Source organism: Gymnoscopelus microlampas (assembly GCF_963454915.1).
Source record: "Gymnoscopelus microlampas genome assembly, chromosome: 9".
NCBI classification, from domain to species: Eukaryota; Metazoa; Chordata; class Actinopteri; order Myctophiformes; family Myctophidae; genus Gymnoscopelus; species Gymnoscopelus microlampas.
In genome coordinates, this window is record NC_139946.1 from 43,370,833 (window position 1) to 43,398,240 (window position 27,408).

At 41.0% G+C, this 27,408-nt stretch overlaps 1 protein-coding gene across 1 annotated transcript in view; it reads right to left on the minus strand.

Moving 5' to 3' along the window:
• LOC311051847 (BMP/retinoic acid-inducible neural-specific protein 3-like) overlaps positions 1-26,428 on the minus strand; it is a gene marked incomplete at both ends in the record, with an annotated part of 48,899 nt that extends 22,471 nt beyond the window's left edge. The window contains 3 exons of the mRNA XM_084066512.1: positions 2,904-3,094; positions 8,216-8,406; positions 26,196-26,428. Of these exons, the coding sequence (XP_083922638.1) occupies positions 2,904-3,094; positions 8,216-8,406; positions 26,196-26,428 (615 nt within the window). The remainder of the gene's footprint in view (positions 1-2,903; positions 3,095-8,215; positions 8,407-26,195) is intronic.
• Between the last annotated feature and the right edge of the window lie 980 nt (positions 26,429-27,408).

Here is a 27,408-nt window from a genome sequence, read left to right on the forward strand (position 1 = left end):
CGTGCCAAGGACCCTAAATAGCCATAGGTGGCCCCCATAGAGTTATATTATATCTAGAGGGCGGATTGCCCCGCTCCCAGCTATTCATTTCTATTAAAGTGCTCAGTGTTGTTTTGAAGCACCCGGAAGTAAGAATAGGAACCAATATGGAACCAATATGAACCAATGGAAAGGATCCATGGGTCGTGACGCGTCGTGAGCATGCGCACAAAACGGGAGACGCACGCGCAGTAGCATTTAAGTGCATTCTCAGATTTGACCACCGGGCTTGGCCGCTTCACTGTTCTACCGTAGTTCTGGGGGCTTGGTGCCCGCCCCCCCTATTGCAAAATTGATTGACAATACATCTAGGGGGCGCGGCTGAGAATCTGGGGGTGTGGCCGAAAATGGTACCCGTAGGTACTAGTTGGTACTGTTTTGAAAATGGCGACGAAACCAACTGGCTACCACTGTATAAAAAGGTTATAATAAATTGACTGCCACTCACGCGTTTTGACGCATCAATCCAAAGCCCACACATCGCCAAGGACGTGTTTTGATGTGTACTGGTGTTTAGATGGCGCTAGATGGCGCTCTTCGCTAATCTATGAGTCACCATTTGACTCCCACTGAAGCAGCAAATCACGTGATCAGATCAGATTATCGCGACGCTCCCCCCCCCCCCCCGATTCTACGAGGCTCGGATACATCTTTGAACCCTTTAAGACCGGGAACGCATCTGTGTGTCATTTTTACATTTGGGCTATTCAAAAATGCCGTGCTATGAGCTTGTAGATCTGCTATTTTTGAAAAATCATGAAAGGTTGTGCAAATATTTTATTTTATTTTATTTTTTTGGCGGACAATTGTTACTCAAATCTTTGCTTCTGGGGGTTCGGGGAACTAAATATTTTACAAATGTTCGCTTTAAAAAATATTTAATCCAAGATTTTGTCACAAATTTTCACGATTAAAAAAAAATAGTGCGGCACTCGGCCCCGCGCTATGAGCTTGTATATCTGCTATTTTTGAATAGCCAAAGAAATCTAAAAATGACACACAGATGCGTTCCCGGTCTTAAAGGGTTAAAGCGATCGGTGGATGGATCGTTGTGAAGAATAATATTCTATGATTTTTTCAAAGGTTACTTAAAACGCTTCGGAATCGCTGGCAACGTCGGTTATAGACGATGTTTTACTCTGCGGTTAATGAGATAATAAAAAAAGAATTGGGAAAATTGCCGATATACAAGCTCACATTGCGTCACATAGTGACAATAACGATGTGCCCACAATAGGGACACCAGGGTTGATAGTGGTTAAACTGGCACAATCATCTTTTTTTCCCCCCTTTCATTTCTAATTTAACTCAATATTTGAAAGAATATTAGGTGATTGCTTCCCTCGGCATACTGGCACAAGAAATCTGGCGCTGATTGGTCTAGAGACCAATCAGCGCGTTAGCCCCAGACACACACACACACACACACACACACACACACACACACACACACACACACACACACACACACACACACACACACACACACACACACACACACACACACACACACACACACACACACACACAGGCATCATGATGGCCTTGAAGTTATGATCATTATTGTCATCATCTTCATCATCATCATCATCATTGCCACAATGTTGTTGTCATCGCTCATCGCTCATCACCATCATGTTCATCCTCATCGCAATGATGTGTTCTGTTCCATCATTATTGACAGCTCCATTATCATCATCAACAGCAAGCAAAATGTAACATCTGAAAACCCCATTGAGTGGAATTACCTTGATGGCGGTGGAGGGGATCTGTTACAAGTAAAAGTCCGTAATTCAAAACTTACTTGAGTAAAAGTACAAAAGTATTGGTATCGAGATGTAGGCCTACTTAAAGTTCCAAACGTAGAAAGTCATTATGCAGAATTTCCCGTTTCACACGTTTTCAAATGTATGAAATATTAAAAAATCTTTTGAAAATAGCCAATCTGCAAGCTCACAATGCGTCGCATCGCGACGCATTGTGAGCTTGTAGATCGGCTATTTTCAAATGACCGAAATGTACAGTATATACTGTAGGGCTGAAGTGGTGTGTGTGTGTGTGTGTGTGTGTGTGTGTGTGTGTGTGTGTGTGTGTGTGTGTGTGTGTGTGTGTGTGTGTGTGTGTGTGTGTGTGTGTGTGTGTGTGCGTGCGTGCGTGCGTGCGTGCGTGCGTGCGTGCGTGCGTGCGTGCGTGCGTGCGTGCGTGCGTGCGTGCGGGGGGGGTCTTGTTTTCATAGAACGGGTTCCTTATTTCTCCCGCAGAATCTGGCAACGCTGCTAGTGGCTCCTCATTGGCTTAGACCTGGTTTCTTATTTCTCTCGCAGAATCTGGCAACACTGCTAGTGGCTCCCTATTGGCTTAAAGGACAGCCAATGATCGAACACATGTCGAGAATATGTCGAGTATGACTAGTGCTCAGTCTCTTTGTAGACCTGCATTGCATGCTGGTAAAAAAGCTCCGTTGACAGCTCCATCCAGAGTGTAGAAAAGAGAGTAACGACACGCTTTGATCTCGCCGCAAAGCGGGCTCCTATGGGCTATAGTCCAAACATTGGAACTATCTCATTGAGATCAGAGCACTTCCGCATTCCAGTCTTACAATGGGAGTCGACGCTAGTGTCAGAACTCGGGAGGCATGCGTTAATCCGACAGACCTTTTCTCCGACTATGTGGCATCCGCGTGTGGTTAGGGTTAGGGTGCGGGTTTGGTTCGGGTTTAGTATTGGAAAACGTCGGAGCGCTGCGCTGTCGGAGGAATGCGCTGTCGGACTAACGTACTGCACCCTCAGAACTCTCTTTATGGCTCTGGCTCCATCATCAACAAGCAAAACCCAACACCTGAAAACACCATGGAGTGGAATTACCTTAATGGCGGTGGAGGCGATCTGGATGTGGTGCAGCTTGCGCAGGGTGCTCTCTCTGTCGATGAAGTAGGAGGCGGCTAGCTGGTGCAAAGCCTCCAGAGTCACGCTGGAGGAGTTACCCGAGTACTCACTCACCTCTGCTTTCTTACTCAGTTTCCTCTTATCCACAAATATCGTTAAGGCCTCTTCTCCTGTGCAGGGGAGAGACATGTGAAAGCATATACGTTGAGTTCATTGGTTCGTTTGAAATATAAGGAAATAGGCTCTATGCACAGCAGCCATGTTGGAAAGAAATTGGGCCTCTTCCTTACTTCCTGCACAGGTGTTACCAACGATACTAATGAAGGCTCTGTTCCATTCTGGTCCAACAGAGTCAGGGTGCTGTTATTGTGCATGTTGGCTCACTGGAAACACTCTGCTACACCAGTGGGTCTCAAGGTGTGGTCCAGGGACCCTCATGGTTCCTTGAGGGGGTTTCAAATGGCCCCTTACGGGTGTGTAACTCTGAGAGTGTACAAATGGAACCAAATGGACCCTTACGGGTCCATTTGGTTCCATTTGTACACTCTCAAAGTTATGGGGGTCCACTGTGCTACACTAAATGGAACAGAGCCTTAATTAGTATCATTGGTAAAACCTGTTTAACACATTGCCTGCCAGAGTTTTTTCAGATTTTTAGCTGTTGCCTGCCAGGGTTTTGCCATGTTTTTGGTACCTGTTCGCGTAGCCACAGATTTTTTTCCTCCAGTATGATTGATCCCCAGATGGTTTCTAATCACAGATGAGATTCAGGTGTGGTTTCACAAATGTCAACGAGGTCATTTTGACCTCGTTGACATGTTTGGTTGATGTTTCAATATAGCTCAATAGCAGTAGTTTTAAACCAAAAAACAAAGTGAATTGTTTGTCCGTTTGAATTTTAACATTGAAGTGAATGGAGCAGCAAATCTTCGAACATTTTTAGCTCCTAATCTGTTCATAATTCGACAAGGGTTGAAATTATAAAAAAATGCAAAAAAAAAAAAAAATTTTTTTTTTTGAAAAAAAAAAAAATGTTTTCCCTTTTTTCCAAAGACGTATATATACGTCTTTGGCAGACAACAGCTGATAATTAAAAGACGTATATATACGTCTTTGGCAGCTAATGTGTTAAGGAAGTAAGGAAGAGGCCCAATTTCTTTCCAATATGGCTGCTGTGCATAGAGCCAATAAGGAATACTTTGATTACTTTGATACTGTCGGTTCCTTTTTTTACATGCCTCAGAGTGAAATCGCTCTTTTGTAGTTTTAATTGAAATTTGGGAATTGACCCATTAAGACCTGAGGCCGATTCTATGAATGTCTTCTAAATCAGTTATCTGAAACACGTGTGTGGCTCAAATCTAAAATGACAGATGCTTTCCCCGTCTTAATGTGTTAAGGCTACAGTAGGTGGCCCAGCAACGTTGACCAGTTTCCCTTTCAAAACCTTTGCATCATGCATGTCACACAAACGCGACGCGTTTTGTTGATATAACAAGTTTTTTCATATAGAGTCCTATCCACACATCCACCATTTAAACTTCCACGATCCATATGATCAAAACCATTGGTGTTGTGTGTGCCACGTTCTGTTTGTGTGACATGCATGATGCAAAGGTTTTGAAAGTGAAACTGATCAAAGTCCCTGGCCACCTACTGTACATCTGAAAGCATCTGAAACGATGTGTCAGTACTAACTGTACGGTCAGTACTTGTCATGTCACATGACCATTAGTTTTGAACACAGTGAAACTACACAACTACAGTCCACAGCACAGGAATGTATTCTATACATTTTTTTTTCTTTTTGATTAGTAACTGTTTGTATGATGTTTGGCACAGTAGGCTATTGTATATTAAATGTTTTGATGAATTGAGTACAAAGGACCCCAATGGAAACAAGCCATATATAGGCTTTCTTGGGTTTAAAGTCCTCTTAGCAGACCTTGTATTGAACTTTACTTTCCTATAATTGTTTTGCGAACTGCTAATAAAGTATCCAATCAAGTATTCAATCAATCAATTCATTGTGTTCCTCAAGGACTTGACATGAGGACAGTAATGGAGATAATAGCTGATACACACTAAGATACAGTGTGTGTCTTAGTGTGTACAAATGTAACCAAATGCGTTACATTTGTACACTCCCAGGAGTTAAATTCAGACTAGGGATTTTACTGTGGCTACCAGACACTGTCTTTGACCACTGGGGCCACCTGCCACCAAATAATGATAGTAGCCACTGTCTGATAATGCAGTGGTTCTCGACCTTTTTCATGTGAAGGACCCCCAAAATGATATGTATTTGGCCGCGGGCCCCTATCTCAAAATATTCTGTTCCAGGGCCCGCCAGAAGCAAAGATTGATTTAAAAATGTTCGCTTTAAAATATATATATATATACAAAGATTGATTTAAAAATGTTCGCTTTAAAATATATATATATACAAAGATTTGCACAAATGTTCACCATTTTTCAAAAATAGCAGATATACAAGCTCATAGCGCTATGAGCTTGTAGATCTGCTATTTTTGAATAGCCAAAGTATAAAAGGTTAAAGTGGTTAAAATAATTGTGATGCTATATTAAGACATTTTGCTGGGGAACCCCCTTAAGGACCCCTGGGCGTCCCCAGACCCCACTTTGAGAACCAATGTGATAATGGCAATCAATACTTGTGTATAACCCATTATTTGTTGAGACGCTCGTGCAATTGCTTCTCTTTTTATCGCCCATAGGTCAAATCTAAACTCGACAGTGCTCCACACTGCTGCACGACATTTCATGACCATTCTTTTTTACTCTTCTAACTCGGCTGTTGATGGCTGGCCCTGTTTAATATTGCCCTCTGTTTATTCATCTCTCAAAGTTCATATGTTTCTGAACACATAACAGGGTAGTGATTTATAACCCAAGCATCACTTCTCTGGCTAAAACCCAGGGTCGGGCAAAAGCCTCCTCATTCTATTCTCTCCTCTTTCATACCACTAAGATGTGGCTGCGTGCCAGAGGAGTGAGCGTTGCATTGACTCACAGAGCTCCATTGGAGAAAGAGAGGGAGGGAGGGGTGAATTATCCCATTATGGCCGGGAAAGAATCTGTGTAATTTTTTAAGATTTCTTTGGCTTTTCAAAAAATAGCAGATCTACAAGCTCATAGCGCGGCACATGAGCTTGTGGATCTGCTATTTTTGAAAAAGCTTGAACATGTGTGCACATTTTTGAATGTCTATATTGTTACAGCAACATTTCTTAACTCAAATCTTTGCTTCTGGGGGCGTCCCTGGAACAACATATTCTGAGATGGGGGTCCTTTGCCAAATACATATAATTTTGAGGGTCCTTGACATGAAAAAGTTTGAGAACCACTGATATTATAGCAACATAAGTTTTTTTCAAAAACTGATTCAGAAGACATTGGTAGAATCCCCCAGAAGCAAAGATTTGAGTTACAAATGTTGGCTTTAAAAATAAATATTCAAATATTTGCACAAATGTTCAAGATTTTTCCAAAAATAGCAGATCTACAAGCTCATAGCGCGGCACTCGGTGCCGCGCTATGAGCTTGTATATCTGCTATTTTTGAATAGCCAAAGAAATCCAAAAATGACACAGATTCTTTCCCGGTCTAAATGGGTTATACAGAGCTGCTCACAAACACGACCTTTCGGGAGCCAAGCCTTGGGTCTAAAGTAATTGACAAGTGTTGCTTTGTAAGAGGAAATCTGCTTTTCCAGACCCCCATATATGTGAGTCTTTCTTATATATGAAATTAAAGTTTTTTTTCTTTCTTATTTCTTTGCCCTCGGTGCAGGCAGGCACCAATAATGATAATCCATCCTCCGTACTAAAGAAAACACAAACTGTGGTGACAACAGGGAGAGAGGCTTGTATATGTTAGAGCACACACACAGTAAAATACTGAGTGTACAAATTGAACCACATGATCCATAATTGTTCCATTTGTACACTTAAGTTAAATGAACACCAAGGATTTTACAGTGCACAAGCTCATACCAACAGTATAACCACAATGCATTTTTGAAGACAATTTCTATGCGGTGAGCCGTTATCCATGATCCCAACAAAATCTGTGTTATGCGTGATTTGGTTACTAACTGTGAGTTATTGTACCGTGTCAAACTGTTTTCAGTGCACCCCACCCACCCCCACCAAAAAAGAAAGAAAGAAAGAAAGAAAAAAATAAGAAAACGTTGTCTGCATTTGACTCAGAGAGAAATTATTCCCCAAGATGTCTACAGTGGTGGTGTAGACTACAGCATATGGTCCATTATTTATTTGGCATTTGAGCCACGGACCACCATTTGATGAGATTTAGCCTCTCAGACCCAAGACTTAGAATATGTTGTTGTCCTTGGATAAGATTTTGTCCACAATTCCATGCTGTGTTGGTGTTGGTACCATAGGAGAGATTAACAGGCAAAATAACAATTCTTCTACATTCTCTTAATTGTGTAGAATTGTGTAGACCGTAAGGGTCCATTTGGTTTCATTTTACGCTCTCAAGAGTTAAAGATCTATAAGGGTCCATCTGGTTACCAACTCTCCATCATTTAGCTGGCGACCACCTGGAACCCCCTCAAGGACCACTGGTGGTCCCCGGACCACTGGTTGACCCCCGGTTTATATGCATTAGGCCAATGACCCCCGTTTCCTCAGTGTACAGTGCAAAATATGGAACCAAAGCAGTCAAGAGTTACAGACACATGAGGGTGCATTTAGTTCTTAACTATCAATCATTTAGCTGTGAACCCTCTGGAATCCCCCTCTGAGTAACCCGGACCCCCACGTTGAGAAGCACTGATTCTCAACAGGGAGCACATTAACCCATTAAGACCTGGAACTGTCTCGTTTTTATATTTGAGCTAAAAAGCATTATTTTACACTTTGGCTATTCAAAAATAGCAGATATACAAGCTCATAGCGCGGCACAGAGTGCCGCGCTATGAGCTTGTAGATCTGCTATTTTTGAAAAATCGTGAAAATGTGTGCAAATCTTTGAATATATATATTTTTTAAAGCGAACATTTTTAACTCAAATCTTTGCTTCTGGGGGTCCCTGGAACAACATATTTTGATGGGGGTCCGCGGCCAAATACATATCATTTTGGGGGTCCTTGACATGAAAAAGATTGAGCACCACTGATATAGAAACAAACGTTTTTCAGAAAACTGTTGAGATTTAGGAGAATGGGTTAAGGGTGCATGCATGTTGTAGATCCCCAAAAATGATATAATCAATCATCACGATTGTTTTATTTCATTGTTTACCTCCCAGTGTAGCCGACAGCAGGAAGTGCGTTCCATACTTCCTGATCAGATTGTCTGTGATCATCTGGGTCGTGGGCCGGTGACCCAGCAGGCGAATGTTCCGAATGAACTCGGGCGTCAGGGGTAATGGAGACTCCAGGAAATCTCTCCTCTCCACCGCCAGGTTGTTCACTTTCCACCTCCCAAACTCTCTAAAAAGCATCAAATGAAAACAACAACACAAAAATAGTCGCGATGTCAAAAAGCCATTTTGGAAAATAAGGCAGCTATTACCGGCATAGTTCTGTTGATATGTGTATAGCAGGGATAAAGGTGTGGCAACACGGGCACACACCACACTGCAGGGAAGGCAATAGCATTGACCTAAAGATTTAACAGTGGAATAAGAGGATAAATAAAATACAGAGAGAGACACACACTATAGGAGCAGCGGCTTTGAATGCTATCAATGAGAGAGAGAGAGAGAGAGAGAGAGAGAGAGAGAGAGAGAGAGAGAGAGAGAGAGAGAGAGAGAGAGAGAGAGAGAGAGAGAGAGAGAGAGAGAGAGAGAGAGAGAGAGAGAGAGAGAGAGAGAGAGAGAGAGAGAGAGAGAGAGAGAGAGAGAGAGAGAGAGAGAGAGAGAGAGAGAGGACAATAGTGAAAAAGAACTCAGACTCTGTCAGACAGCAGACCAGGTAGCATTTTGTAAAGATGAATGCCGTCTGGGAGAGTGGTTCGTGCTCATAGAACGCGTCTGACAGATGCTCTGCTTAATAACCCAATCATGACAGAGATATGCACTGACAGGGGGAGAAAAAACAATTGTGCGGGTATTACCCCCATGGTCGACACATCCGGTGTTTTTCAATTATGAGAGAGAGAGAGGAAACAAAAGTGCAGGAGGGAAGAATAAATGGAACTTGTGAAAGCGCTCTGAACAAAGGCATCTCATCAGGCCTTTGTTGCCTTATCATGTTCTTCTGTTTTCCAGTGACAAGCAATACCAGCTGACCTCCAGGAGTGCGGCTCTTTTTTGTTTGTATTAATCCCTTGTGCTTCAGTGATTATAATATCCGAGCATGTTCATTTTTAATTGCCTCTGGCAGCTTGAAGACGATAATGGTATGAGTCAGGGTTAACTGTAAACTGCTGGCACAATCTAACTGCCGGCACCATGTTTTAACCCTTTAAGACCGGGAACGCGTCATGTGTCTTTCTATTGGATTTCTTTGGGCTATTCAAAAATAGCAGATATACAAGCTCATAGCGCGGCACTCGGTGCCGCGCTATGAACTTGTAGATCTGCTATTTTTGAAAAATAGTGAAAATGTGTGCAAATCTTGGAATGTGTATTTTTTAGAGCGAACATTTTTTACTCTGTCACAACTTCTGGGGGTCCCTGGAACAAAATATTTTGAGATGGGGGTCCTTGGTCAAATACATAAAAAAAAACTGTTAGGATTTAGAAGACATTTGTAGAATCCCCCAGAAGCAAAGATTTGCTTTAAAACATATATATATATTCAAAGATTTACACACATTTTGACGATTTCTTTCGAAAATAGCAGATATACAAGCTCATAGCGCGGCACCGAGTGCCGCGCTATGAGCTTGTATATCTTTATTATTTTCTGAATAGCCCAAAGACATCTTAAAATGACACACAGATGCGTTCCCCGTCTAAATGGGCTAAATGGAGGCAGAAATGGAAGTTACTCAACAGTACATCTCCCTTTTACTTGTTTTCTGGTCAGTCTCTTCTTAAGTCTTCCTCAAATAAGATTAAGGAAATACAAAATAACAAAAGCAGAATAAGAAAGATAGAAAGGATACGCTATAGCCATTCTCACACAATCTGTTTTCCAATCGATAAATGCACAAAGTACGCAACATTTGTAGAATTCTTGCCTCGGGCAAGTTCTTTGAGAGCTCTTGGAGCTTCTATGACTGCAAGTGGCAGCGTTATGAATCATATCATATGAAGAAATATTCTCTGAACGTTTTCATCTCCTTGCAAAATGTCATTAGCAGATCTATTTATATAATTGAACTGGCTCATGAATCTCACACTTTTCACTGCTTTCCCCATGCGTCTTTAGCAACTTGGTGAACAACACAATTAGATGATATAAATATAGCTGCAAGCAGCGATAATATGGGGCCAGGAGAGAGAAATGATAATTCCTTTAACAGGTCAGTTCATGAAAGTCCTTGCGGTCTTGTTTCCAATGAGTGCCTGTGAGCAATTAGGGGTTAAGAGTCTTGCTCAGGGACAAATTTCATTTCATCGACACATTTGCTGACCTGGCCTGGAATCGTACCTGGGGCAACCAGAGTCTCTGGCTCCCTAGGCGGGCTCACTAACCACTCAGCTATGGCCACCCCTCAGAGAGAGAGAGAGAGAGAGAGAGAGAGAGAGAGAGAGAGAGAGAGAGAGAGAGAGAGAGAGAGAGAGAGAGAGAGAGAGAGAGAGAGAGAGAGAGAGAGAGAGAGAGAGAGAGAGAGAGAGAGAGAGAGAGAGAGAGAGAGAGAGAGAGAGAGAGAGAGAGAGAGAGAGAGAGAGAGAGAGAGAGAGAGAGAGAGAGAGAGAGAGAGAGAGAGAGATACGGAATAGATTGAAGAGACATAGAGAGAGACAAATGGAATAGATTGAAGAGACAGAGAGAGAGACATGGAAACGGAATAGATTGAAGAGAAAGACATGGAAATGGAATAGATTGAAGAGAGAGAGAGAGAGCGCCATGGAAACGGAATAGATTGAGTCATGTTTTTTGCATTTCAACTTAAATGAGTCTGCATCAAGTGAGGCTTGAACCGGCAACCTTACGGTCATGAAGCACTCTTAGGTAGCTGCAACACTACCTATAGTGCTATATCTTTGTCCAGGCTGATATTGTCTGTTGAGGATCACAAACTCTTGCCTTCTGTCATGACCCAAGCCCCTGTTTCACTAACACTAAGATCACTCGTTCACAAACCATTTACCAATGAAGAAATTGTACATCTCCTCAGAACCAAAATTAGTGAAAGTAGCCGATCTACAAGCTCACAAACCATTAAAAGTTGTCAGATTGTACATTGGCTATTTTCACAATGAAGTATGTTATACATTGAAAAAACATACTCTCATTGCTATCTGAAAAGTTGTGAGATTGTAGATCAGCTGTATGTAAAAAACACTCAATTAAGTATTTCATGTTATCTTTAACAATTGCAGATGTATTCATTGATAGTCATGTTGTGTGAAATGCAACTCAGATGAAGTCTGCACCAAGTGAGGCTTGAACTGGTGACCTTCAGGTTGTGGGGCACACATTTAAGCGAGAAGCCACCAACAGACAAGAACCTGTGAAAAAGGAGATCACACAGATCATACAGTTTCACGCAAATAGCTGAAAAATCCTGGGTTTAAGTGTTTTTCAAACTGCTCAAGATTGCGGACAATCTAAGGGCGGTGCTTACTGGTCAACGTGATAGATGTGTTCCTCATTAGTCAAGGCACATGTGTAAGCAGGTCTAATGGCTGTCGGCCAAACGAGGCATGACTTTTGCCTGTTTAAAGTTTCAATTTTCAAAAAATTGCTATAGCGCCCCCGTTTGACCAATTGGAGTAAGATTGGTTTCAGTGATATTTGGAATGGCCCTTTACATTTCTGCAAAGTTTCAAAGAATGGTAAGTCTGCATGTATGAGTTAGGGGCAGATGAATAATTGTCATAAAAATGCAATATTCATTGGCTCATTAAAGCTTCATTTTTTCACTTATGGAAGATATTTTGCAAACGTTTTTTGGTATAGGTCCAAAGTTCATGTGTAAAAAGTTTCGTGCAGATTACTTAAAAATCCCAGGAGGAGATAGGTTTTAACTGTTTTTCATATAATTCAAAATGGTGGGAGATCTAAAGGTCAGAGGTCAAAAGTCAGAGTGTGAAAGTTGTTCAGCATGAGGAGACGCATGTGTGCATCGAAGTTTCATGGCTGTAGGTCAAACACGGCATGAGTTGTACCTGTTCAAAGTTGGTATTTTTCAATTGAGTGCTATAGCGCCACCTTTTGACGAAAGATTGTGAGAATTATTTCTTGATCGTTTTTCATGACCATCTATCATATGGCCGAGTTTCATAAAAAGCGACTGCACGGTTCAGCCAGAACTGCCAAAAGTGGCAGAAGAAGAAACGGAAATAATGCGAATAACAATATGGGTCCATGCTGGAAGCCTGGCCCCATAATAATACTATACAATGAAGAAAACTTGCGTGCGTGCGTGCGTGCGTGCGTGCGTCTGTCTGTCTGTCTGTCTGTCTGTCCTCATCCATTGTTCTCCTCACAGTTTCACTTTGGCCACATTTAAGCACCGTATTAGCATATTTCTGAAATCTCAATTAACACTCATTAACACTGCTGGGGGTGGAAAAGGTGGGAGTGACTCAGACAGCTGTGCCAGGCTTAATTGATCCACAGGTGTTTCCAATTGTCTAACTGTGCTCCGCTCTTTATAGTATAGCACGCTGTATCTGGGCTCAGGGATGTGCTGTAGACACACACAGCACTGGCCGATTAGAGAAAGAGTTAGGTCAATGGTGCAAATATATAAAGGACTTTGATTTAAAGGTTTCATGACATTCAGTTTTACAACACATTAAAAGTCAGTGATCCATGGCAGGTTATCTGATTCCTAAAGCCTTTTCAACTGCAATAAAAAAAAGAAATCTTTGCCTGCGGGTGTCGCTGTTGAGGGATTTAGCCTGTCAATCATCGCCTCTGCTCCACCCCCACCCCACCCCCCCAAAGGAAAGGATAGGGGAGGGGCGGGGTGGGGAGAAGAGGGGGTGGGATTAATTTGACTATGTCAAAGTCCAGGGGCCAATCCCAGCACCTTTTTAGCCTAATTATTCAGAAAACCCCAGACCACAGAAAATCCATTGAATGTTCAAAGTTCAGTTTTTTGGGGTGTAATTGAGATCATAAAACAAAAAAAAACAAAAAAAAGATAATGAATGTCATGAAACCTTTAAGTGCATAGCAGGCAGCAGAACCAGCAAGTCTATGTAATTATGTGTTGTTGTTCAGGGACAGGGACATAGTTATGTGGCCATTTTGACACGCATTTCTCTCCAAGTGGGTTGGTTGGTCAATCGATCTGAAATTGCACACAGGCACTGGCCATTGACATATGCAGGAACTGGCAAAGCAGATTTTGTATTATTGCGTTACTTAGCATTTACAGATATTGATGAAAGAGCCTGCACCAGATTAATAAAGTGTGATAAAATACCTCCACTGTGTGTGAGTACGTAAATTGTGTTTATCTCATACTAGAGGATTTGAGCTACAAATTAGACAACCGTTCTGGATCAACAGCGTATTGATAGTGTCGCTGAAAACTGGAATAGGCTCTATGCAGAGCAGCCATATTGGCCAGAAATTGGGCCTCTTCCTTACTTCCTTCACAGGTGTTACCAAAGACACTAATGCAGGCTCTGTTCCATTTAGTGTAGCACAGTGGTTCTCAAACCTTTTATTTTCAAGGACCCCCATAACTCTGAGAGCGTACAAATGGACCCTTACTGGTCCATTTGTTCCATTTGTACACTCTCAGAGTTACACACCTGTAAGGGGCCATTTGGAAGCACATGAGGGTCCCTGGACCACAACTGTAGACCCACTGGTGTAACAGAGTGTTTCCAGTGAGCCAACATGCACAATATCAGCACCCTGACTCTGTTTGTCCAGAATGGAACAGAGCCTTCATTAGTATCATTGGTAACACCTGTGAATGTCTTCATAATATGAATAGAGCCTATTTACTGGGGCCAGGCCCTATGCACAGGCCTGGCCATATATCCGGCGGAGGCACCGCATATGTATATAGCCTACAACTGGAACTGACGCCCACTCTCCACTGGAAACTTGTGGATAGGATTTTCAAGTATTCTCGGCTCAGAATACATTGATGTTTTAACCCTTTAAGTTCTGAAGCCGATTCTACATGTCTCCTAAATCCCAACAGTTTTCTGAAAAACGTATGTTTCTATATCAGAGGTGCTCAAACTTTTTCATGTCAAGGACCCCCAAAATGATATGTATTTGGCCGCGGACCCACATCAAAATATGTTGTTCCAGGGACCCCCTGAAGCAAAGATTTGAGTTAAAAATATTTGCTTTAAAAATATATATATTCAAAGATTTGCACACATTTTCACGATTTTTCAAAAATAGCAGATCTACAAGCTCGTAGCGCGGCTTGTATATCTGCTATTTTTGAATAGCCCAAAGTGTAAAATAATGCTTTTTAGCTCAAATCTAAAAATGACACAGTTCCAGGTCTTAATGGATTAAATTGATATATTTAGTTAATGCTTTACCAAATAAATGATAATAATTTGCTCCATCAACATTTCATTTGAACCATGAAATGAAAGGCATTTGAAAACACAATATTTCACATGAGCTTACATCTTTGAAAAAATAAATTCCGTGGGTCTCGACGGTGGCAGATGTATGAATTAATTAATTCCTGGCAGTCAATGCGTTAACGATACACATCAGATGTTTTTTATTTACCATTTTAACATCGATAAGTCTCTCCTGTGAAATTACTTTTCATATTTACAAGCCAAATTCAGTTCTGACTTTTATGATACAGTAGATAAGCACTTGAAGATTCTACTTAAAATCTGCATTTTGCATTTAAACCCTATAGGCTACTTCATTGACCAGGGTCCCCAAGGGGTACTTGGTCCCCTCCTTTTTTCCCTATACACCAAATCTCGCCTAGTATCACTTCCCAGAATATGGATGCGAGGGTTAATATGGCTTAGTCACAGTTTATACCAAAATCTGATTATAGATGACGCCTTTGAGCTGTCCTGTAAAGTGGGTGGCCCCACGATATGGCACACCCATTGGGTGGGTCACAATATTTGAAATTATCTGTTTTGGAATAGGTCTTATTAAAAATAAAAAAAAATACACTCTAGTAATTGACTTATTTTCATACAAGAAAGTAACCATTAAAGCAACCAGCAGCCTAATCATTCACTTGATGAGAACTGCTGACCCGGTGTATCTTGAAGCCCTTCCATTACGTTAGCTTATTCAGTTATGATGGAGAAAGCAGAAATGTAATCTGAAATAAAATATACAGTATGGCCTGGCTCCTATAGCCTAAGGCCTACCGTATGTTCTACACACACACACACACACACACACACACACACACACACACACACACACACACACACACACACACACACACTCATAGCGCGGCACCGAGTGCCGCGCTATGAGCTTGTAGATCTGCTATTTTCGAAAAATTGTGAAAATGTTTGCAAATCCATGAATATATATATTCTATTAAACTAAATGTTTAACTCAAATCTTTGGGGGTCCCTGGAACAAAATGTCAATGACCCCCAAAACTATGTGTATTTGGCCCCCATCTCAAAATATGTTGTTCCAGGAACCCCCAGAAGGTATGGCCAATGCACTCTGCTCCCATGTGCTCCCATTGTGCCTTGTGCATTTGCACTCTGAGCCATTTAGAACTAGACCTCCTCCCCAGCAGTACAGTGAATGTGTGCACCGAGCAGATAAGGCTGCAACTTGTAGCATTTGGCTGTGTTGACATAGTGAAGGAGACAGAACAAAGTGCCGCAGAGTTATTTCACACGCGTAATAAACCAGATTAATGTTCAGCCTAAATGAACAATTACAGTCAGATTGCTCCTCGCACGCCCAGTGCCCACTTGTAATTACAAAAGTCTAAAGTGAGGGTCAGGGTCTAACTCTCTCTCTTCTTGCCTGCCAGGCTGCCACTGGTAATAATCTATCATTGTTTCATAAAAGAATGAAAGAAAATACAATTTATTTTAGTAATAAGAAAATGAAGACTTGAATCTTAAAGAGCCATTGAATAACTTTGTTCTCATTGAAAAGCTCCATTGACGTCCACCGATTTTCAGGACACTTTAGAGCCATAAGAATCAACACGATCTCACTCGTCTACACCTCTGGATCAACATCAACAATATTCTATTGTATTTTAACCCATTGAGACCGGGAACGCATTTGTCATTTTAGATTTTAAGCACGTTAACCATTATCTTTATACTTGGGCTATTCAAAAATAGCAGATCTACAAGCTCGTAGCGCAGAACTCCGAGCTTGTAGATCTGCTATTTTTTTGGGGGGTGGAAAAATCATGAAAATGTGTGAATGTATATGTTTTTTAAAGCGAACATTTTTAACTCAAATATTTGCTTCTGGGGGATTCTACAAAAACAATTTAAAAAAAAAACGTATGTTGCTATAATATTAGTCGTTCTCAAACTTTTTTCATGTCAAGGACCACCCAAATGTATTTGACCCTCCCCCCCAACTCAAAATATTGTGTTCCAGGGACCCCCAGAAGCAAATATTTGAGTTAAAAAAAAGTATATACTGTATATATTCAAAGATTTACACACATTTTCACGATTTCTTTAAAAAAAAAAATGAGCATATCCACAAGCTCATATGAGCTCATATGAGCTTGTAGATCTGCTATTTTTGAATAGCCCAAAGAAATCTTAAAATGACACACAGATGCGTTCCCGGTCTAAAAGGGTTAACGAAGGTTGTGAAAGCAAAACAATGAGTCATTTGTATGGATCACACATTTACAGGACAATGCATTCTCCAAGGAATGCTATACAGTAGCTATAATGTTGCACAGTGATCTTTCCATAGTAAAAGCTTTGACTGCTGTAATCAGAACAGGTTGAGAGCAACCTTGGCTGCATGATGATGGATGGAGAGACTATGGCCTTTTGAAAGGGTATATATCATATTAAACCGGGAATAATGAGGATAGCCCCCAACACCCAGATGTTTGAATGATACATTCAATGTAAATCCCTCTGACTTCAAGCTACTTCACACCAAAGGCACTAAATGTGCAGCGGAAAACGTTCAATTCTGCTCCCATACATTGTAACTTACTGTAACATTACATACATACAAAATAAGAAGTGCTTACTATTGAGTTAATTTCATACCAGGGAGAGATAAAATGCAATGTATGCAAAATAAATAATTAGCCCCATTTATTTAATCTGTTTAAATGTCCTCCTGTGTGTATTGATCAGCATTCACAGCCTCCCAAATTAACATAAATGTACCTACATTAACATAATCCAAACCATATAAGGAAAAGCAGGTCACATTTTGGCATAGTACAGTAGGTAAAGTAAAAGTGGAGGCATCCTAAGTACTGATGAGGATACATTGGACATTCTTAAGTATGATGTTTTATGTTAAACTTGAACATGTGCTCCTCGGAGCACAGGTCTCTGCGATGTCAGGTAGGTTAGTGTGGGCCAGCAATGTTGGGAATTCGCAAATCAGGCTGGAATGTGAAAAATCGTATACGGATCTGTCTTGATCACTTGACTAACAAGATAATGTGTACCGATTTACGTGACGTTTGGACAACATTTGTATAGGAGTAATATAAAAAAAATGGTTTAGCAAAAATCGGCCTCCTGGTGGCACTATAATAGGGCAATGTTGAAAGGGTGGCATTTGTTCCTCAACGTAGGGCGAATATACGTGCAAAATTTCATGGAAAGTGCATGCTGCGTTCATGATTTGAGGCAATTTGTTCAAAACGGAGCACTCAGGATGGAATATGAAAAATCTGCAAGACTCGTTTCGTTTAATGACTATAGAGATACTGTGTACCGACTTGCATGATGTTTGGACAAAATCTGTAAGAGTACTGTAAAAAAAAATGTTTTGCAAAAAGCGGCCTCCTGGTGGCGCTATAACAGGCCCATGTGAAACATTTGGGGCAGAGGTTCTGAATTGGAGTTAGTCTCCACCAGCCTTTCGGCCTGGCGGAGACAATAAGTTTGATACAGTTAAATCCCCTCTTACTAACAATGTAGCCTACAAATGTACTTTTAGCATGTTTGGTAAATGAGACCCGCAGAGGGTAGAATGGATGCGCTGACCTTTCTGCTGACACTGTAGTATTTACACAAAGGCCTTGACTAATTTGTTGGTCAGGTATGTCGTCTGGAGTTATTAATCTTTACTTCATTTCATGCCATCCAAATAAATGACCTCTTCAAGTGGGACACTGTGTCTCCTGAGCTCCACTCTGCAATGTGAAATCACTCGTTCAAAGCCACGGCACGTACATATAGGGGAGAGAGAGAGAAAGAGAGAGAGGGTGGAGAGAGAGAGAGCGAGAGAGAGAGAGAGAGTGTTCACAAATCCCCTCTGTTGTTCATTCCTTCAGTTATCATTGATGGTGATAAGCGAGCACTGTCTTGTCCCAACCCCCTGATAGGCCAGTATAGTGCATGTGTCCTAGAGGGAGAGCAGTAAATGAAATAGGTTTCACTTCAGAGTTTCTTTTATATAACAAGACATATATATTTATTTTATACTTTTGTTTTTTGAAAAATGTTGCTATGTCAGTGGTTCTCAAACTTTTTCATGTCAAGGACCCCAAAATGTATATGTATTTAGCCACGGACCCCCATCTGAAAATATTTTGTTCTAGGGACCCCCAGAAGCAAAGATTTGAATTACAAATGTTCGCTTTAAAAAAAAATATATATATTCAAAGATTTGCACACATTTTTTTAGATTTTTCAAAAATAGCAGATCTACAAGCTCATAGTGCGGCACTCGGTGCCGTGCTATGAGCTTGTATATCTGCTATTTTTGAATAGCCAAAGTGCAAAATAAAGCTTGTTTAGCTCAAATCAAAAAGTGACACAGATATGTTCCAGGTCTTAATGGTTTAAAAGTCTTACATGTGCTTCTGCTTTATACATAATTTGAATCAGTTTATCAGTGTGGCTTTGATCATATTAAAGTGAGGAATGTTAGACATTTTGTAAATTCGTCCACTGGAGCAATATTTGTCTAGGCTATGACTAGGTAGAATGCTCCATCTGATATATGGACCGTTTTGTTAAAATGGATGTTGCCATTTCGGTCACAATGACCGAAATGTCCATAGTAAAATTGTATATTTATGAAGTTATCTTAATTCTGCAACACAATCACGTGCATTACCTAAATGCAATATGTTCAGAACATAGCCAAATGCATGTCAACACTCTTGCCTGCGCCCCATAGCGAATGTGGCAGCAGTCCCCTGGCAATGGTTTGCTATGGACAGGTGGTTAAAATTGACGGCCAACTTTGTTTTTGCAGGGGAAGCCACGGTGTACGCTCACCAGAACACTCTAGTGTTAAATCCCCAAAACACACATTTACAAAAAAAAACATGCCATGTTTCGTATCCTTCAAAGCGCTCATTAACAACCCTTTCAAATTTGATCAGCAAGAAGGCAGGGAAATTGAAAGGAGGGATGAGAGAGTACGATTTCATTAGCTTGTTTCATTGCTGTGGTCGATCATGCCACTGTAACTAGCAGCACCACCTCTGGTAATTCATCTTCTCCTGTCGTTGAGCATTTATTAGGATTTAGCAGAAATCCACATTCCACGGGAGGAGAACCGGACTACGGAAATAATATTGTCACTTTCAATCACCTCTCTGCCCTGTGTGAAATTATACATTTCACTAAGCAATGGATCGGGGGGTGGGAAAAGCAAGAAAATAATAATAATTTGAAAACAAACATGAGAGTGAGCAATCTTGTCGGTCTACACTATAGTCACCCTGGTCTCAGCAATGGTCACTGGCACTGAAGTCAGAGAGGCAAAGAGAAAGCCCGTCTATATTTTGCAGCATTGAAATTGGGACACAATAAAAGACAAAGAAAATGAAACTTGAAGAGGGGGCTATTTAATTTGTTACCTCTCCGTCACCAGCTTGTTTACCAGAGGGAACAAGTTTGATGTCTTGGAATCTCTAGGGTGGGTTTTAAACCATTAAGACCGGGAACACATCTGTTAAACCATTATGTTATACTTTGGCTATTCAAAAATAGCAGATCTACAAGCTCATAGCGCGGAACTCACTATGAGCTTGTTATAGATCTGTTATTTTTGAAAAATCTTGAACATTTGTGCGAATCTTTGAATTAGTATATATATTTTTAAAGCGACCATTTTGAACTCAAATCTTTGCTTCTAGGGGTCCCTGGAACAACATATTTTGGGATTGGGGGTCAGCGGCCAAATACACATCATTTTGGGGGTCCCTGACATGAAACATGTTTGTTCCAGGGACCCCCCAGAAGCAAAGATTTTAGTTTAAAAATGTTGTTTCCAAAAATATATGCATTTAAAGATTTGCACAAAATGTTCAAGATTGTTCAAAAAATGTGCAGATCTACAAGCTCATATGAGCTCGTACAGTATATCTGCTATTTATGAATAACCCAAAGTATAAAATAATAGTTATAGCAATTGCGTTCCCGGTCTTAATGGGTTAAGAGAGAACAACAGACAGGGAACATCAGTTACAATGTTCCGGCGGGGTCTGTACTGTAGCAGCTCTGGGGGAGTCTACTCCTGCAGCACTCACCTCAACCTTGTTCTCAGCACCTGCACATTCCCCTGTGGGTTAGAGAAAGCTGCTGCTATTCATTGTGCTTTAAGTGGCTCTTATATCAAAGTGTAAGCAGGTTTCTCTGATCAAGTTAAACTCATAGGGTGGGCACTTTCCTGCTTATTGGAATTTGTGTGACAACCACGTCGTACATTGTTACGGGACACAAATTCCCTGTAGGCCTACTTAATACGTCAATACACACATTAAGGTTTACTGCAGATCATTTCAGAAGTTATAATTCACGGTTCAACCCTTTAAAATTGATTTGCAGCGAACCTGATGCAAGAGAAGTGCGACATAAAAAACGTATTGGTGATATCATCCTAAAGACCATGGTGCTACAGTGTGACTGTTGAAACCATCTGCACCTCGATCGTGTTCTCAGGAGGAGAATGTGGTGCAGTGTGTTCAAGTTACAGCCAGCCTGCTCGGATGCCAGAGATAATGGCCTTGTGACCAATAATATGGATTTTCTCCTTCAATTCATTTTGGCTATAATAATAAACATCCCTTCATATCATCGAAAATTAAAGGGATTCAAATTCTAATCCAAATCAATGTCATCTTGTTCTTCTAGTCATTGTGAATGTTCATGTGTTGACTATCACAGTTCAGTGTAAAAAAAAAACAACGATGTCTTATTGGTGGGGACTGTGGGTGGGGTAAGATTTGAAGTTTTGCAATCATACATGAAAATTGCTTATAAAAACACAGAATGTATCTGAAACAGTATAGGCTGTTAATTGCCTTGCTGTATTATTTTGAGCAATGCAATTCGTTTTAATTCAATTTAGGAAGATTTAGAGGCTATTTACCTTTTCGGTTGTTTTTTCGCCTTAATACCATCACTATTAATCAAGTCCGTACAGTTGTAATCTAGCGGGCTTCAAACACAGCCTTGCGGCTGACAGAAGCCTCTCAAGGGAGTCGGTGATAATGCAGAGTAATAAGTATTAAGAGCTCACTAATCACTTGGCCACACGATAAGACTATTAATCTTGCCACCCATGCACCTCGGCTCCAGCGGGCCAGTGTCTTTGCCAGAGCAGGAAATATTAAAAAGCTCTAACACGGCAGCTGATCACCGAAGCCGTAAAGTATCCCAAGCGCCGATCCATAGATGTCAACAACCGTGTCTGTCCATTTCCCAGAGCCTGGACCTTATCACTCTCAGTTACGATGTACGAGATTTATAACGCAAACCACAACTAATTTGACCGCTATGGCTGAAACCTCAGGTCGTGTTACTATCAAGACAAATCATCACTCCTTCCCTGTAGCCAGTGTTGATTTTGTCGACTAAAACTATGACGAAAAATGTTCGTCAACTACCTTTATTCACTGACAAAAACTAAATAAAAACTAAGCTACGATGACTAAAACTAAGACTAAATATATTGACCATTTCGTCAACAAATAAAAGCTAGACTTTTAAATGCTAAAATGTTAGTGAGGGACTAGTGGAGAAGAGATCCAGTAGAAAAAAAAGAAAAGTAATTTTAGCAGATCTACAAGCTCACAACGCATCACGCTGCAACGCGTTGTGAGCTTGTAGATCTGCTATCTTCAGCATGCAACCAAGTGTAAAATCAGCCATTATGACGCCATCAAGGCACCGCCAAAATACATTATAGTCGAATAAATCAACTGTAGATTTAGTCGAATATAATCTTATGATATTTAGTCGACTAAAAAAAATGGAATTTTAATCAAAAGACTATGACTAAAATTAAAATTAAAATGTGCTGTCAAAATCAACACTGCCCTGTACTAATCCAAAAATATTTCACTTGACCACCTGATCAGGCGATGTACAGTAATCCGCACGTTGCCTTTACTGCTGGTGTAGGAAGAGGGCACAGTGAAATACAATACTGTGGCCCGGTAGCAATACTGCCGTGTGTAACACGTAAAGACTCGTAAATCAAACCTGTCCAGCCGCGTGGACGAGGTGTCGTGTGATTATTGACTCCGAGCACATTTACTGCATGACGGCGCAAGCCAAATAACGTGCTCTCCACCAGAAAATCAGAAGCAAGGCTTTTCACCCATTCTAAGACCATTATTGTAAATTGCCAACAGCTGTGATATGGTGTCATATTACAAACTCACCCCGGCCCTCACTGAATACCTGTTAACATAATGGTTATACTGTTTATAATGTACATTTATTTCGCAAATAGAAATGCCTGTTCATCAGATAAAAGAAAGGAGTAAAAGAAAGACATGTTGCTACTAACCATTTGCAATTTACAATTACAATTTAGGCACTTAGCATTAGCCAACGCTCTTATCCAGACTTAACAAGTGCGAGATCCAGGATACCACCTGTAAACATCAAATCTTGCTCATATATAAATAATATACTTAGCTAAAACTAATCTAAATAAAACATACTGTCAACAAGTAACCTGCGTAGTTTAACCCAAGACCTGAAGGCGAATCTACAAATGTCTTCTAAATCCCAACACTTTTCTAAAAAACGTATGTTGCTCTATCAGTGGTTCTCACACGTATTCATCATTTTCAAGGACCCCCAAAATGATATGTATTTGGCCGCGGACCAAATATGTTGTTCCAGGGACCCCCAGAAGCAAAGATTGGAGTTAAAAGTGTTCGCTTTGAAAGAATGCATACATTCAAAGATGTGCACACATTCCCACAATTTAAAAAAAAATAGCAGATATACAAGCTTGTAGCACGGCACTCGGTGCTGCGCTACGAGCTTGTATATCTGCTATTTTTCAATAGCCAAAGTGTAAAATCATGCTTTTTTTTGGCTCAAATCTAAAAATGACACAGATGCGTTCCAGGTCTTAATGGGATAAATAGCATCTATCAAATGATTGTAATGAAAAGATAAGAACAGCATCTTGTACGGCTATACTGTCCCGTGTGTAATGTCATTTATTCATCGTCTGCTACTCAACAAAATATATTTCAACTAAATGCCAGTTTGCGGGTTAACTCGCCTGACAGATGAAAGCGGTTCCCTTCCTTCCTCAGCCCCATCTCCCTTAATTTATCCACCTCACCACCTGATACGAGTGCAGTACAATTTATTCCGTCCAATATAATTTCCACTGGAGCATTTTTAATAGGGGTTAGGCAAGGACTCCACCAAAATTTCTACTTCAAGTTGTAATCCACGGCTGAAACTCTCATCGGCACATAAATCATGGATATTGTTATTAACCCATTAAGACATGGGAACGCATCTGTGTAATCTTTAAGATGTCATTGGCTATTCAAAAATAGCAGATCTGCAAGCTCATAGCGCGGCACCGAGTGCCGCGCTATGAGCTTGTAGATCTGCTATTTATTTATTTTTTTGCGTGAGAATGTGTGCAAATCTTTGAATATATTTTTCTTAAAGCCAACATTTTTAACTCAAATCTTTGCTTCGGGGGGATTCTACAAATGTGTTCTAAATCCTAACAACTTATGCTGCTATAAAACTCTTTTTTCTCTTTTTTCATGTCAAGGACCCCTGAAATTATATATACTTGGCCGTGGACCCCCCCATCTCAAAATATTTTGTTCCAGGGACCCCCAGAAGCAAAGATTTGAGTTAAAAAATGTATATATTCAAAGGTTTGCACACATTTTCACGATTTCTTTTCCAAAAATAGCAGATCTACAAGCTCATTGCGCTGCACTCGGTGCCGCGCTATGAGCTTGTAGATCTGCTATTTTTGAATAGCCAAAGAAATCTAAAAATCTTCAGATTCTTTCCCGGTCTATGGGTTAATAAAGTACAAACCTCTGACTAAATCTAAAATGTACCCCTTGGTGCATTTTTCCACACTTCTGGTGGTTGACTCTTAATAGGTTACCAGTCAGCACATTGACTGTATTTACAAAGACATTATAATGTATAACAGCTCCATTTTCAGATAGCTAAAATGGCTCAAAACCACCAAACTGAATGCACCACGTGTCCTGCACTGTGTCCCCACACTGAATACAAGCTCCGACTGTACAGAAACCTGAGCCATTCATCTGTATTTATTGAGTTTTGTCACACGGCGCGAGGGTCAATTTGTTCCAGCAGAAGACAAATACCTGAACATCCCCCTGTAATAAGAAACACTGATACTGAACTGATCCACTAAACCCATTTTTTTGTTTGTGTACTAGTTTCCACCAGCTGGAGTCTGATCACCATCCTGCCCCACATTTGTTCTCGCCTTTTCCTCTATAAGAACAGATATAGGCCTTTTGACAGTGACGTTGGTACGCTATATATACAGTATATGCACGTGCATACATGTATCACTTCTTACACAGACATGCAGTGGTGGAAAAAGTACTCAAATGTTTTACTTAGGTAAAAGTATCAATACTGCAATGTAGAAGCACTCTGTTACAAGTCAAAGTCCGGAATTCAATTTTTTTTGAGTGAAAGTACAAAAGTATTGGTATCAAAATGTACTTAAAGTACCAAAAGTAAAAGTACTAAAAATGTTTGACAATAGCAGATCTACAAGCTCACAACGCGTCGCGATGCGACGCGTTGTGAGCTTGTAGATCGGCTATGTTCAAATAGCCTAGGTATAAAATAGGGCTGAAGTGGTTAATGTATGTTTTACAATGTAATAATGTATATCTGCAAAGTAACTAGTAACTAAAGTTTTCAAATGTTTGTAGTGGAGCAATCTGGGAACCCATCGCCAAATGAAAAGGAAAAACAGCACCCTCTGCTGTTTTTTTCTATCTCACTTGGCTCTGGGAGGAAGTCGACGTAGCCCATGTGCACAAGGAAACCGGAGTTTTGGTCTGCCTTCAGCCTTTCACTTCCGGTGGTGCGACTATGTTTTCATTCCCACTAACAATATTTCTACACGGAACACTAACACCACTTCTCCCAGAGAACATGGATCGTTTTGGTTATAAACCCACTTGTTTCTATAATGAAAGAGCAAGTTAAAATGTGAATATCTTTCCTTTGTCTGCTCTGAGGACGCTATTGTTAAATGAGTTTCGGTTTGCTTCGAGTGGGGAATGATCGGCAGACACGTAAATTCCGCCCACTACATTTGATTGGGTAAAGCGCGGCCTGCTTCCTGATCTGATGGCACGCTCACTTGTAGGCCAGTGCGTGCGCGATATGACAAACCCCCCCGACAGATTCAAACGCAGAGCAGAATCTGTTCGTGAGAGATTAGTAGTGGAGTGAAAGTACAATATTTGCCTCTGAGATGTAGTGGAGTAGAAGTAAAAAGTATAGTCACTTGGATATAATCCGGTAAAGTAAAAGCACCTCAAAATGGTACTGAAGTACAGTACTTGAGTAAATGTACGTAGTTACTTTACACCACTGCAGACATGCATAAACAATGCATAATCCTACAGTACAGTATATACTCCATACAGGGCTGCATTCTGGGTACTGGGTTGACAGTTCCCCCTACAGTAGCTGTGGTCCAAAATGTTACATGTTAATGTTGTTGTGGGCGCCGAGAGAGAGAGGACTCACCTATAAATCTTGTATCTGGTGGAGAGGCCGTGCCGGTTCTTCTCCACAAAGTCTATGTACTCCGGGGAGTGGTGGAAGGGCCCTTTGTCGGACAGGAGCCAGTCCAGGGGCCCCCCGGGCTTGTTGTTGTCATCGCCGGGGACGCTGCCGCCGGCCGCGGCGGCGGCCGCTGACCACACACACACCCAGCAGTGGACGCTGAGACGGAGGCTGACAACGGCCCATGGAGCCATCAGAGTCAGGACGGGAAGCTTGAAGCAAAAGGGGGATGAGGTGGTGGTGGTGGGGTAGGGGGAGGGGGAGGGGGAGGGGTTTAGCAGTCAAAGCCAAAGCCACTCGTTGTCAGCTCGTTGCTCCTCCACTGGGACAACCGGGGGACCTGCATACCCTCCTCAATGCCCCCCATGCACCTAAACCAGAGAGAGAGAGAGAGAGAGAGAGAGAGAGAGGGACATGGGTGGGTGGATATAAACAATAACGCGGTGGTGTGAGTGTGGGTGTATGCACACACACACACACACACACACACACACACACACACACACACACACACACACACACACACACACACACACACACACACACACACACACACACAACGCAGTGGTGGGAACAGTACTCAAATGTTTTACTTACAGTACGTAAAAGTATTAATACTGCAATGTAGAAGTAGCCTACTCCGTTGGCTACAAGTAAAAGTCCGGAATTCAAAATTGACTTAAGTAAAAGTACAAAAGTATTGGTATCAAAATGTACTTAAAGTACCAAAAGTAAAAGTATTAACATGTTTGAAAATAGCAGATCTACAAGCTCACAACATCTGTAAATCTGCTATTTTCAAATAGCCTAGGTTTAAAAGAGGGCTAAAATGGTTAATGTATGTTTTATAATGTAATAATTTATATCTGCAAAGTAACTAGTAACTAAAGTTTTCAAATAATTGTAGTGGAGTAAAAGTACAATATTTGCCTCTGAGATGTGGTGGAGTAGAGTATAAACAATTGGAAATACTCCAGTTACACACGCACGCGCACACGCACACACACGTATAAACTGACGCAGGAAAACAAAAAAACAACAAAGGCATAACCAACCACAAAGGACAGACGAAGCGAGACGAGCATTCGAGTGAACTGAAGTTGTCATTCATTCCTCCTTTAATTACAGAATGATGCCTATCCACTGTGCCTCTGTGTTTTTCAACATTATTATT